The 13,867-nt window shown below is 40.9% G+C and overlaps 1 protein-coding gene across 2 annotated transcripts in view; it reads right to left on the bottom strand.

Moving 5' to 3' along the window:
- CAMK4 (calcium/calmodulin dependent protein kinase IV) overlaps window positions 1–13,867 on the bottom strand; it is a 301,585-nt gene that overhangs the window by 13,159 nt on the left and 274,559 nt on the right. For both annotated transcript variants that reach the window (XM_048849796.2, XM_075128605.1), the window contains exons 9-10: window positions 5,433–5,559; window positions 1,721–1,873 (exon numbers count right to left, since the gene is read on the bottom strand). In XM_048849796.2, coding sequence (XP_048705753.2) covers window positions 1,721–1,873; window positions 5,433–5,559 — 280 coding nt within the window. The remainder of the gene's footprint in view (window positions 1–1,720; window positions 1,874–5,432; window positions 5,560–13,867) is intronic.

Below are 13,867 nucleotides of genomic sequence, written 5' to 3'. Positions count from 1 at the left end.
TGATTCAGTACCTAGATTTATATTTCATCCTTAGTTTTTTTGGAGAGCGATTTAGTTTTCATGCTATTAGCTATTTGGTAATTCTGTTCTTGATGTAAAAACATTAAAGAAATAAAAAACCATAGTTCTAATTAATCTCAAGTCTTGGGGTTTTTTAAATGTGTCTAGTTCAAGGTCTGAAAATAGATCTGTGGTGTGAGAATACAAAAGAGAGTCAAGGAAATATGCAAAACAGACACAAACTTTTCTTAGACTCTTAGAACAATAAATGTAGAAGTTGACTCAGGAGGAGTTAATTTTGTACTCTTCAGGAAGCGCACTATAAAACAACAACTTTAATGGACATATGTAAGCCTGCTCTCTACAGGCTAAGTGTCACTGTGAATTATGTCTTCTCAGGATCTTTGTAAACATTTCACAACAGTTCTGTCCTCTTTTTGCCAACTAGACTTTCTCCGTCACATTCCCTAATAGCACTGAAAAATGAGAACAAGTGAAATGTAAGGGTAATTTCTTACTTGTGAATCTGTCTGTGCATGGACTGGATAGTTCCCAGTCCAGAGGCTAATTTATTATTTCCATCTGCCCATGATGATGAAGGCATCTCTAAATTATGGCTCCACAATAGTTGTTATTCATAAATATTGTGCACAAATCTGTGAAATCTCTTCCAAAACGAACACTATAGACACTAAAGACCAACGTTAGTAGAACGAGGGGGAGAATTGCAAACTCAAGTCAGTTAGGTGCCTAACTGCCAGCTGTGCTTTTGAAATTCTTCCCACTAGTGCCTAAGTGTTGTATGCAAGTATCCCAACAAAGGGGCAAATGGGTGTTTATTGGCCTGATCCAATTCCCATCGAAGTCGCATCTGCACAGCTGGTATAATGGTTCAGGTGTGGAGGGTATAAAATTACCCCAATACTTGTGACGTTACCTGTAACAACAGGGAACTGCATATTTGGGCATGAATGTGCATATTTGGTATGCACAACACAGGCATTTAATTTTGAAAACTTGCCCCTATGGGTCATAAAGTAAAATGCTCTCAATGCATGTCTCACATTCCAAAAATATAAAACATTAATAAAGTAAAATTTTAACCAAACAGATTAAGCATCTTCCAGGTTTGTAGATGTAGGACTCCATGAGGAAACCAGTGAGTCACCTGCTCTGATTTGGGCCCATGCCAATCAGCACTCTAGGGATGGAGCATGCAGTACTAAACATAAAAAAGTCTTTAAAAAGATTTTTAAAAGCCATTCCTATTCTAGAGACCAGGTGGGTGAGCTAATATCTTTTACTGGACCAACTTCTGTTTGTGAGAGAGAGAAGCTTTTGAGCTTACACAGAGCTCTGTGCAAGCTCAAAAGATGATCTCTCTCACCAACAAAAACAAAATGAAAGATATTCCCTCCCACACCTTCTCTCTCTAATATTCTGGAACCAACACAGCTACAGCAACACTGCAAATATTTCTATTCTAAGCAGTTTCGTTTCTATAGTGCTTACAGTCAGCTCTGCACATTTCCACTTGTCCAGCTGCACAAAGTGAATGGATTATCTTTAGCTTTTTCATCTTCATCAGTTATTATAGAAAAAGACAGAGGAATTGACTTTTTTTTTTTTACTGAAGTCAAAAATTTTCCTGAAAGTTTTGTCAGGCTTCTTAAATAGTCAATGCTGCCGTGTGCTTTTAAAGTTCAGTGCAGAGACTTACCTTTAGTTTACGCCGCGCATTGAATTCTTGAAGTTTCTTTTGTGCATTGTCCATATGTGCAAAATTGGCTGCTTTTCCTGTGACCCAGGGGTGCTGCAAAGCTTGAAAGGTTGTGAGGCGCTTCTTAGCATCAAACACAATCAACTTTTTAACCTATGTCATCAAGAAAAGAAAAAGTCAACTTTCTTCCTCAATGATATGTAGTAAGACTTACGTTATGGGGTTTGTTCTTGGTTTTGTGAAGCTGCTCAATGAAAGGCTCTCTAGGAAATAGACTATCATTTTTGTTGCTGTACAACAAATGGATTCTAGAACTAGCAGACTCAACCCTGGACCATAGGTTTTTACTACTTATCTTAAACATGGAGATAATATTAAGTGTATTGCTCAAAGACACAAATGTGCTACTGAAAAAAAAACTTTAAAAACATTTATTGGTGTTGAACACTATGCTGTGTGAACTAGTGCATTTTCATTACAGCTACAGTCGGTGAATGCATTTGTCTAAGCTGCCAAGGAGAATATAATGCCCAAGTTGCAATATGTTAAATGGTTAATGGTAAATGGGCTTAAGTATAAAAGAGAGAGAGACAAAAGCAAAATAAAACACATTCACTTTGATTTTTGAACCTCCATGTACCAATTTTCTTGATTTGTTTTTATTGTAGCTCAAGTAGCTGAAAGCAGTTTACCAAAGAAAAAAATAATCCTGCATGTACTGTAAGTACAATATGCAAATTGATTGTAAAGTATGGCCATAAGAAACATTGCATTTGAATGGGTAAATATGCTTATTTGATAACTTAGGTCAGGACTACAACTGACTGCAAGGCTACATTAGAAAGAATATCAGTACACCTAACAAGTTTTAATGTTATTTATAGTGAACAGCTGTGGGGATTAGACGACAGTGGTTGAAAGAGGCATTTTGCAAATTTGGGTTCAAAACTGTGAATGGAATATCATGGCTAGTGGTGAAGGTGAAGTGATAACTGAGGTGTGTTCTGTGAATGGTGTCATATAGTCTTTCACTACCATGAGTCCTTGATTTTCAGGAGCACCAAATCCATTGCTCTTTCTACTGAGTCTGGAAAAAGTGCTTGGCACACTCATTGACTTTCACTAGCTCTGTGATAGTCCTTGGATCCAAGACTCACCTGTTGGCAGCCATTAATATCTTTCAACATAACACTTTTTAATTTTAAAATTGCATTTAATAGGCTTAAATCACATATACCTCAAAATATTGTGTATTTCCTGAATCACTCTCTTACCTACAGTATTTAGACCTCTACCGCAGCAGAATCAGGGCCTTATTTCAGTAACACTTCACTTGCTATCAAATGTGGGTTTTTAAAACTTTTGAGATTTAAGATTTAAAGGTGACTGGTAAGTTTTTAAAAATATAAACCAAACTAATATTCCACATAAAAAGCCATCTTTTCAAAGTTAGACACATGACCTCAAGTACATTTGTGCATGCAAATACCCACTGGAAGTGTGCAAAATAGGGCGTGGGGTTTTTTTTTTTTTTTTTTTTTTTGAAGCTCTGTGTACTCTTTCTTTACACCCTACAGAATGTACTTTACAAATGCGCAAGTTGTACTAGGAATATGGGCTATGCATCATTGTTCACAGCTCAATGAAAGCACCTGCTCAATGCACAGTGGCTGGTCAAAAAAGTAAACAGCATTTAAAATGTTTAAAGGAACTGAACAGAAATTAATACAGGGTCAGATTCTATCAGAGATGGCAATTCCAGTCATCCTATGGAGGCACAGGTAAGCAGCAGAACCTGTACAATTCTGCTTATTAGAGCTTTATCCACATTAGCAGAAAATAGGTAATAGCAACTGCTGTAGGCAAGGGTCAGGTATTTTCACCACTGCGTCTTCTAGACCTGCTGTGAGCAGAGTTAGATGACATGGATTTAGCTATACTAGTGTTTCCACCATTGCTCCAACTGGTGGAGCTGCACCTATGTCAGTGCAATGGTGGGAAATTTCCTGACAAATGCCACTACAGACGCAGCCTTGGCATGTGGAAGGTGTAGAGAGCTGAGCAAATAGGTGTATGCGGTGAAGCTGTGTTCCACAGGTGTCCATCCACAGCAGGGCAGAGGGGCATTGTAAAACTAAGATAAAATAGAAAATGTTTTTAAAGAAGTGTGGACAGAGGAGGAGGACTGTAGCCAGTGGATCTAAAAATACACAGATCTCCTGGCTGAACACCCTTCATGAGCAGCGTTCACTGTGGCTGTGGAGTAGCTCTGCTACTGCTCCATGACTTAAGTGGGGGAAGGGGGATTCTGTTTATCTCCACCCTGGTGGGATTCCCCCACAAGTACTCTGAGGGAAACACACTGCCTCTCCTGAGAGGGTCACTGTCGTGTGTGCACCCTTTGAGTCCAAGCAGCAATTCTGGATCAATCAGTCAGAATGCCTATTTGTGGCTCCAACTGAAACGCAGCGGCTCATCCCTCCCTACAGCATGGGTCATGGCTTCAAAGCCACAAACCGCCTCAATCTCCGGTTCAGGTTTTACTTCCAACCATTCAGAATTGAAAATATGAGCTCCATTAGAGCAACTACGCTGGACCAACTTGCATAAATGGTGTATGCACACAAAGACCATCCACTTAGCTCTACGGCGGGATATTGTTTAGCTGACAGAGATGTAAATGGCATTTGCTCCATCTCAGAAATATTCTAAATCTAATACAACAACAATAAATACTTCGAACTTCTACCATGCCTTTCAGCTGAAGCATCCTGAAGCACTTTACAAACATTAATTACTGTAGCGTTTTATGGCACAGTTTGTACAAGTGATATGGAACTGAACATTTGTTGTTGTAATTTTAATGAAATAACTAAATTGTGTATGTATCATTGGGTAAAAATAGAAGTTGGACATGTTCATCTTTGTAGATCAGTATCTTTTGGATCCAATTTACTTTACCCAGTAATCAAAGGCTATAGTGCAGATAAAATGCTAAGGCTGGAGCACTACTAATGGATCATACTTAAGGGCAATGACTGACTGACACTCATCTACTAAAAACTCATCACAAAAAGCTCAGAAATGGACAGAATCTTATAGTCAGCAACAGCTGGGGCCTTTGTTATTTAATCTTTATAAGGAAAAATGTTCAAACGTGAAACCATACAAACTATGGGGGGGGTCTAGTTTTTATGGCCCTTTTGAGGTTGAAACTCCATGAAGAAGAAAGAAATTGAAAGAAAAAAAAAAACCCGACTCAAAGAAATGATACCTACAAAAAAAGTCAGACACTAGAATCTTTAGCCAGGTTCTTTGAATATTAACCTGATCTTGAATAAGTGACGTATGATGTAGTGTGGGGACTTTTTACTGTAATTTAATAGACTTTTTTTTAAAAGATACATGTGCTGCAATAATCTCTGAATTTCTACAGCCTAATTTACAAGAGTACTTAAAAGCCACAGCTTTAACTGATGTCAGCAGGGGCAAGAGGTACTCAGCATCTCTGAAGTTCAGGCCACTGGAATCTATGGTGATTATTTCATTTTAACAAATTAGTCTTGATTTGCAGGCAAACAAGATAGGCAGGAATCAAAGTGAGATGAAGATATATGTGAAAAAACTCCACACAAATACTGTTTGCCTTTGGGGAGCGATGTCACATATGCATTGGAGAAAATGCTACACTTTGTGTTCTAGTTGTACTTACCAAATCCTTGGCATTTAGAGACACGTCATCCCACCAGGGGGACACAAAGTCATATTCACAATTCAAAATTCTTTTAAACATGTACTGGTCTCCCCTTTCATCATAGAATGGTTCAAATCCACAAAGTCTAAGGGGAAAAGAGAGCGAAATTTATCAAATATCTAAGTGATGTCAGGCTCCAAGGAACATCTCCCTATGTGATTTTTACCCACTCCCCAGCTCTTTTCCCACTCTGCCTGTGAAAACAGAACTACTTTTAATTAAAAAAACAAAACAACAACAAACCTTTCCTTGGGTCTTTATACATATCACTTTAAGTGGTCCCTATATGTATATATACATTATAGGCAGGGCTGATCGCATCACCTATTATTAAGGTTGCCTGACACTCTCCATTATAAGACGTGTTTTCAGTTGATTATAACTTTGTCAGAGTTCAACTGTTTGAGCGGAAATTGTCCCTGCTGGGTGTCTGCCTCAGGGTGGATATTTTGGAAACGTTCAGGCAAAATAGTTCAGTTGTTTCTGTTGCTAGGAAGAATGGTGTTTGGCCCATGTTAAAAAATTCTGGTGATCTTGTCTTTCAGATGTTCTTGCACTCAGTGCTTTGGAGCAGAGACTTGACTGATGTGCACATAATTAGTGTCCAGTAAAAATTTTGGGTTAAATGACTTGCCCAGAATCACATAGGAACTCTCTGGCAGAGGCAGGGACAGAATCCATTTCTCCAGGGCAGCATTCAACTGCCTTAACTTAGAGAACCATCCTTTATCTTCCTGTAGTCCCCACTGTCATTCTCTATGCACCTTCCATCATCTGCAACAAACGAGGCAGTGGTCCTACAGGCAACAGCCTCCATCACAACACAACCCTGATTCTTCCCCAGAGTAGGTCCAATCTGTGCAATGAATGAGACAAATTCCATAGAAAAAATGGTATATAGTCATGTAATTAGACGGTATCATAATACATACTCCAAGGAGCCTGAATTAAGGTTACACAGTCAACCTTAACTGTGGTACTTCCTAACTTTTGAGTGCTTGACTGAATCTTAATGCTTCTAGTATTTTTAATGTGATTTATTAAGATTTTTAAAAAGCAAACTGAAAATACAGGAATTCCATCATAGCATCCGATTGACACCCACATGAGTCTTCATCAGAGTTAATACCTTTAGCCCCACTGCACAGGCTTTTGCCACTTGAGCTAGAGGGGGGAGGTGCCAAGTCTAGGTCCAGGCATCTGAACTGAGAGCAGGGAGACGGTCTCTCCTGTGATCTCAATAACACCCTGCTGGGCCCAGACAGCATGAAGGAGAACTTCAGAGGGGACAAGAATTGGCTGGGACAAGGAGCCTCGTGGAGAGGAAGGACAGAACCTGGGATTGGGAGTTGGGGTGCGGGAAGATTGGGACTGGCTGGGCAAGGCGATTGGTAATGGGAGCCAGGGAGAGAAACAGGGGATGGAAGTGGGGGGACTGGGAGCCAATAGTTAGTGGGGAGACTGAGATTGTATGAGGAGCCAGAGCAGAGACAAGGACAGTCTGGGCAAGGAAAATGGGACTGAGGGGGGAGGGGAGCTAGATCAGATGAGAAGCTGGGGTAGAGGGGGAGAACTGGGAGTAGCTGCGCAAAAAGACTGGGACAAGGAGCTTTGGACAGGGGCAATATTGAGATTAGATGAGGAGCCTAGAGAGGGAGATTCGGACTGGGAGCCAGTGAAGATGAGGAATGTGGGCAAGGGGTGACTGCCAGGAGGCTAGGGTGGAGGAGAAAGATAGATTGGAGGAGGAGCCAGGAAGAGGAGAACTTGGACTGGCTAGGCAAGGAGACTGGGGACAAGGAACTGAGGTGGGTGAGGAGACTGTGAGCCGTGAGCCAGGAGACTGGAACTGGGAGTCCAGAAGGGTGAGACTATAAGGTGGATAGAAAGCTGGCTAGATTGTCAGGCTCAACGGGTAGTGATCAATGGCTCCATGTCTAGTTGGCAGCCGGTATCAAGTGGAGTGCCCCAAGGGTCGGTCCTGGGGCCGGTTTTGTTCAATATCTTCATTAATGATCTGGAAGATGGTGTGGATTGCACCCTCAGCAAATTTGCAAATGACACTAAACTGGGAGGAGAGGTAGATACGCTGGAGGGTAGGGATAGGATACAGAGGGACCTAGACAAATTGGAGGATTGGGCCAAAAGAAATCTGATGAGGTTCGACAAGGACAAGTGCAGGTTGCACTTAGGATGGAAGAATCCCATGCACCGCTACAGACTAGGGGCCGAATGGCTCAGCAGCAGTTCTGCAGAAAAGGACCTAGGGGTTACAGTGGACGAGAAGCTGGATATGAGTCAACAGTGTGCCCTTGTTGCCAAGAAGGCCAATGGCATTTTGGGATGTATAGGAAGGGGCATTGCCAGCAGATCGAGGGATGTGATCATTCCCCTCTATTCGACATTGGTGAGGCCTCATCTGGAGTACTGTGTCCAGTTTTGGGCCCCACACTACAAGAAGGATGTGGAAAAATTGGAAAGAGTCCAGCGGAGGGCAACAAAAATGATTAGGGGACTGGAACACATGAGTTATGAGGAGAGGCTGAGGGAACTGGGGATGTTTAGTCTATGGAAGAGAAGAATGAGGGGGGAAGTGATAGCTGCTTTCAACTACCTGAAAGGGGGTTCCAAAGAGGATGGCTCTAGACTGTTCTCAGTGGTAGCAGATGACAGAACAAGGAGTAATGGTCTCAAGTTGCAGTGGGGGAGATTTAGGTTGGATATTAGGAAAAACTTTTTCACTAGGAGGGTGGTGAAACACTGGAATGCGTTACCTAGGGAGGTGGTGGAATCTCCTTCCTTAGAAGTTTTAAAGGTCAGGCTTGACAAAGCCCTGGCTGGGATGATTTAACTGGGGATCGGTCCTGCTTTGAGCAGGGGGTTGGACTAGATGACCTCCTGAGGTCCTTTCCAATCCTGATATTCTATGATTCTATCACTTCCCCAGGTGTGGGGAAAAGACAGGATGACACAAGGTCAGGTTGGAGGGGATGAGGCAGAAGGAATCACACTTGAGGTGGGGGGATGGGCAGAAGAGTCTATGTCCACTAGAGCACAATATCCTACAAAGCCTAGAATAGAACTCAAGATTCCCAAGTCTCACCATTCCAGTAACTCCATTAGCTCAAGTGGCAAAAGCCTGTGCAGTGGGGCTAAAGGTATCAACTCTGATGAAGACTCATGTGGGTGTCAATCGGATGCTATGATGGAATTCCTGTATTTTCAGTTTGCTTTTTAAAAATCTTAATAAATCACATTAAAAATACTAGAAACATTAAGATTCAGTCAAGCACTCAAAAGTTAGGAAGTACCACAGTTAAGGTTGACTGTGTAACCTTAATTCAGGCTCCTTGGAGTATGTATTATGATACCGTCTAATTACATGACTATATACCATTTTTTCTATGGAATTTGTCTCATTCATTGCACAGATTGGACCTACTCTGGGGAAGAATCAGGGTTGTGTTGTGATGGAGGCTGTTACCTGTAGGACCACTGCCTCGTTTGTTGCAGATGATGGAAGGTGCATAGAGAATGACGGTGGGGACTACAGGAAGATAAAGGATGGTTCTCTAAGTTAAGGCAGTTGAATGCTGCCCTGGAGAAATGGATTCTGTCCCTGCCTCTGCCAGAGAGTTCCTATGTGATTCTGGGCAAGTCATTTAACCCAAAATTTTTACTGGACACTAATTATGTGCACATCAGTTTTTGGGGACTGATGAGATAGCCTAGGGTCTGATGTGCAGAAGAACTGAGTACTAATACCTGCAAGTGAAGTCAATGGAGCTGTGCTTTGAACATATATAGTGCTTTATAAAAATGCTACAAATACTCCGAAAAGTCAGGTCATTGGCATTTCAAATTGGGCATCCAATATTAGAGGGTACTTTTGAGCTTAATCTCTCTGTGCTCAGTTCCCCACATGTAAAATGGTGATAACATCATCCCCATACCTCCTCTGGGTGTTATGAAGATAAATTCATTAATGTTTGATGCACTCAGGTACCACAGCGATGAACGACATAGCAAAGCCCAGGAGGAAATTAATAATTCTCTCTTCAGAACACGGTTTGAACATTGTGCGGTAAATAAGCCTAGGGCCACACACTGAACAATGGGGATAAAGCAAAACACTGAATAGCTGCTCTTTAAATGAGCATCATCTATTCTCTGCACTGAATGAGGCAGGGATCCTGTGGAAAGATAGTATGTAATCATGTAATTTCAGACTGTATTACAATGCATATGTACAAGGGGGCTGAATTAAGGTTAAATTAAAATACAAATTGACCAAAAAAACCCAAACAAACGAACCAAAAAAATAAAAAAACCCACAAAAAACAACCACACATACCCAGGAGATTGAAAGCTAGTTATTTCACTGGATTGCTTGGGCCAAATTCAATAAGTCCAATCAGAGAGTTCAATAAATTCAATAAATCCAATAAGTGAGTTTAGCTTTAGAGAAACGTACACTTTCCTGCCACTTCATGATGTATCACACATAAACCCACTTGCTAGACTACCTTATTCATACACTTGCACCTATTTAACATTACGTAATTTATATGTCTCTGAATTGGGTCCACTGATTACAATCCTGCTCCTACTGAAACCAGTTGTAGAACACCCAATTATTGTATACAACGGTTGGACTTAAATCTGGTATGTACAATGCATTCCAGTAATTTATCTGAATAATTATCCTATTTGCAGATGAGATACATTCAACAATATTTCAGATGAAAAGCAAAGACACAGAAATGAGTGACAGTTATATAATACACTGCCTCTTGTTTGCATTACACTGTAATCAGGCTTATCATTTTACAGTAATCTCCCATCTAATCAATAAGTGTCCTGATGCTACAGAGGATTAGTGTATCTGCTGTCATGTTGTCGGTAAATATGACAGGTAACACAAAATGAAGATAAGAAAACAATGAACTGTGAAGAAAGTGAAGAGCAGTGCTATCAGTTAAATACACAGTAAACTCCAGTATCTTAGTTTTGAAAAACAAATATTTTGCATGCTATCCTGTTTTTTAAAATGAGTGAGATGCATTAAAGCTCAAGGAACTAATGTTCTGAAAAAGTAGCGGCTTGCCTGTGGGTGGAGCGGCTGCATTGTGTTATACAGCTAGCACAGAGACACCAGCCTAAGAATATTCTTAGAACGGTATTCATGCCCAAGGCTGGCAGAGGTGGGTTAGACTACAGCAGTAAAATCTTTGAGTGCTGTATTTAAGTAGGTGGGAAGGAGTGGACTGCTGACCTCTTGACCTCTTCACCCCATTTGTCTGCTTCTCCCACCATCATCTTTGTGCTGGCCTCAGTGATGCCCTTTTCCCATGGAATGCCCTCACTCAATTGGTCTGTAAGGTCAGAGCCCTATCGAGAGCTACCAAGACATGTAGTAGAAATTAGGTAACTAATAACAGCAAGTCTGAAGACCAGAGGCAACTGATATTTATTTATAAAACAAAACAATATATTTAATGCACATAAAATGTACATGTTTTGGCTGTATCTTTGTTCCCAACTTTTGTATATGGCTTGTCTTCTTAGCAAATCATGGGCACTACTGGGATATAAATAAAAAATAATAGCAATCATGCACCCATTGACATACAGAAGGTTTATGGCCATCCCACCATCAACCTCAGCCTGGTCCAGTCCACACAAGAGATCCACTTCCTGGACACTACAGTGCTAATAAACGATGGTCACATAAACACCACCCTATACTGGAAACCTTCTGACTGCTATTCCTACCTACATGCCTCTAGCTTTCACCCTGACCACACCACACGATCCGTTGTCTACAGCCAAGCTCTGCGATACAACCGCATTTGCTCCAACCCCTCAGACAGAGACAAACACCTACAAGATCTCTATCAAGCATTCTTACAACTACAGTATCCACCTGCAGAAGTGAAGAAACAGACTGATAGAGCCAGAAGAGTTCCCAGAAGTCACCTACTACAGGACAAGCCTAACAAAGAAAATAACAGAACGCCACTAGCCGTCACCTTCAGCCCCCAACTAAAACCTCTCCAACGCATTATCAAGGATCTACAACCTATCCTGAAGGATGACCCAACACTCTCACAAATCTTGGGAGACAGGCCAGTCCTTGCCTACAGACAGCCCCCCAACCTGAAGCAAATACTCACCAGCAACCACATACCACACAACAGAACCACTAACCCAGGAACCTATCCTTGCAACAAAGCCCGTTGCCAACTGTGCCCACATATCTATTCAGGGGACACCATCACAGGGCCTAATAACATCAGCCACACTATCAGAGGCTCGTTCACCTGCACATCTACCAATGTGATCTATGCCATCATGTGCCAGCAATGCCCCTCTGCCATGTACATTGGACAAACTGGACAGTCTCTACGTAAAAGAATAAATGGACACAAATCAGATGTCAAGAATTATAACATTCATAAACCAGTCGGAGAACACTTCAAGCTCTCTGGTCACGCGATTACAGACATGAAAGTTGCGATATTACAACAGAAAAACTTCAAATCCAGATTCCAGCGAGACTGCTGAATTGGAATTCATTTGCAAATTGGATACAATTAACTTAGGCTTGAATAGAGACTGGGAGTGGCTAAGTCATTATGCAAGGTAACCCAATTCCCCTTGTTTTTTCCTACCCCTCTCTCCCCTTCCTCAGACGTTCTTGTTAAACCCTGGATTTGTGCTGGAAATGGCCCACCTTGATTATCATACACATTGTAAGGAGAGTGATCACTTTACATAACCTATTACCAGCAGGAGAGTGGGGTGGGGGAGAGAAAACCTTTTGTAGTGATAATCACCCATTTTTTCATGGTTTGTGTGTATAAAAACAAACATCTTCTGTATTTTCCACAGTATGCATCCGATGAAGTGAGCTGTAGCTCAGGAAAGCTTATGCTCAAATAAATTGGTTAGTCTCTAAGGTGCCACAAGTACTCCTTTTCTTGTTGCAAATACAGACTAACACGGCTGTTACTCTGAAACCTAGCACTTCTTTTCTTTCTGCTGTGCTAGTCTCTACTGATACAGTATTGGGGGTGGACAGGGCAAGTGAATGTCAGGGAGTTGGTAATGGTTCTGTGATCATTGGTCTGATTTCACGCCAGCCTTGAGGGAGTTTAAGTGTCATCCGCAAACTTTATCAGGAGTGATTTTGTGTTTTCTGCCAGGTCATTGATAAACATGTTAACTAGTGCAGAGCAAAGAACAAGTCCGAGTGGGACCCCAGTTAATGATGACTCCCAGTTTACATTTACACTTTGAGACCTGTGAGTTAGGCAATTTTTAATCCATTTAATGTGTTCCATGTTGATTTTGTATCATTCTAGTTTCTTAATCAAAGTTTTGTGTGGTGGTATGTCAAAGGCCTTACAGAAGTATATTATATCAACACTATTACCTTTATTCAAGCAAACCTGTAATCTCATAATAAAGAGATATCAAAATGTTTGACAGGATCTGTTTCCCATATAGCCATGTTGACTAGTATTAATTATATAACTGTTTAATTTTTTTAATTAATTGAGACCCATATCAGCCGTTCCATTGTTTTGCCCAGGATCAGTGTCAGACTGGCAGGCCTGTAATTATCCACATTGTCCTGTTTACCCTTCTAAAATAGTGGCACAATATTAGCTTTCTTCTGGAACTTCCTCAGTGATCCAAGACTTATTAAAAATCATCTAGAGATTTCTTCAGCCTACTTTTTTAAAACTCTTGGGTGCAAGTCATCTGGACCTGCTGATTTAAAAATGTCTAACTTTAGTAGCTGCTGTTTAACATCCCCCTGAGTTACTGGTGAAATTGAAAGTATTTCATCATCATATGATATGCTTTCATCATCTGTTTTTACCCCCAAACACAGAGCAGAAAAAATTATTGAACACTTCTGCCTTTTCTGCATTATTATTAACAATTCTACAATTTCCATCCAGTAATAAACCAATATCATTGCTAGGTTCTATTTGTTGCTAAATCTCTTCCTTATTGTACCAAACTCTGCTGGCCACAAGTTCTCTTGTGTCCTTTTACAATTACTAGCTTCTGATTTATATTCATTAGTATCAACTTTTCCTTTCTTCCATTACGTGTGTATGTGTTTATATATAATATAATAAATCTGATATAATTGATATATTTGTGACGAATTGGATCACAGAAACCCCCTAGGGGTTGCCAACTGATGTGCCAAGACTACTTCTGCTCCTGCTTTCCTGCCCTGTCAGTTTAGGACTTCAGTGCCGTGCCTGGTTTGAGCCAGACCCGCTAGCCTGCTGCAAACCCAGACTCAGGTCTGAACCACGTCCCCTAACAACTGTAGGCTTAATTGAAAGCAACTTAGGAAGTTTTCCTGT

This window comes from Caretta caretta, chromosome 5 (assembly GCF_965140235.1).
Source record: "Caretta caretta isolate rCarCar2 chromosome 5, rCarCar1.hap1, whole genome shotgun sequence".
Taxonomy (NCBI): Eukaryota; Metazoa; Chordata; order Testudines; family Cheloniidae; genus Caretta; species Caretta caretta.
Note: the sequence above shows the minus strand (reverse complement) of the source record. Positions and strands in the feature narration are given on the sequence as shown.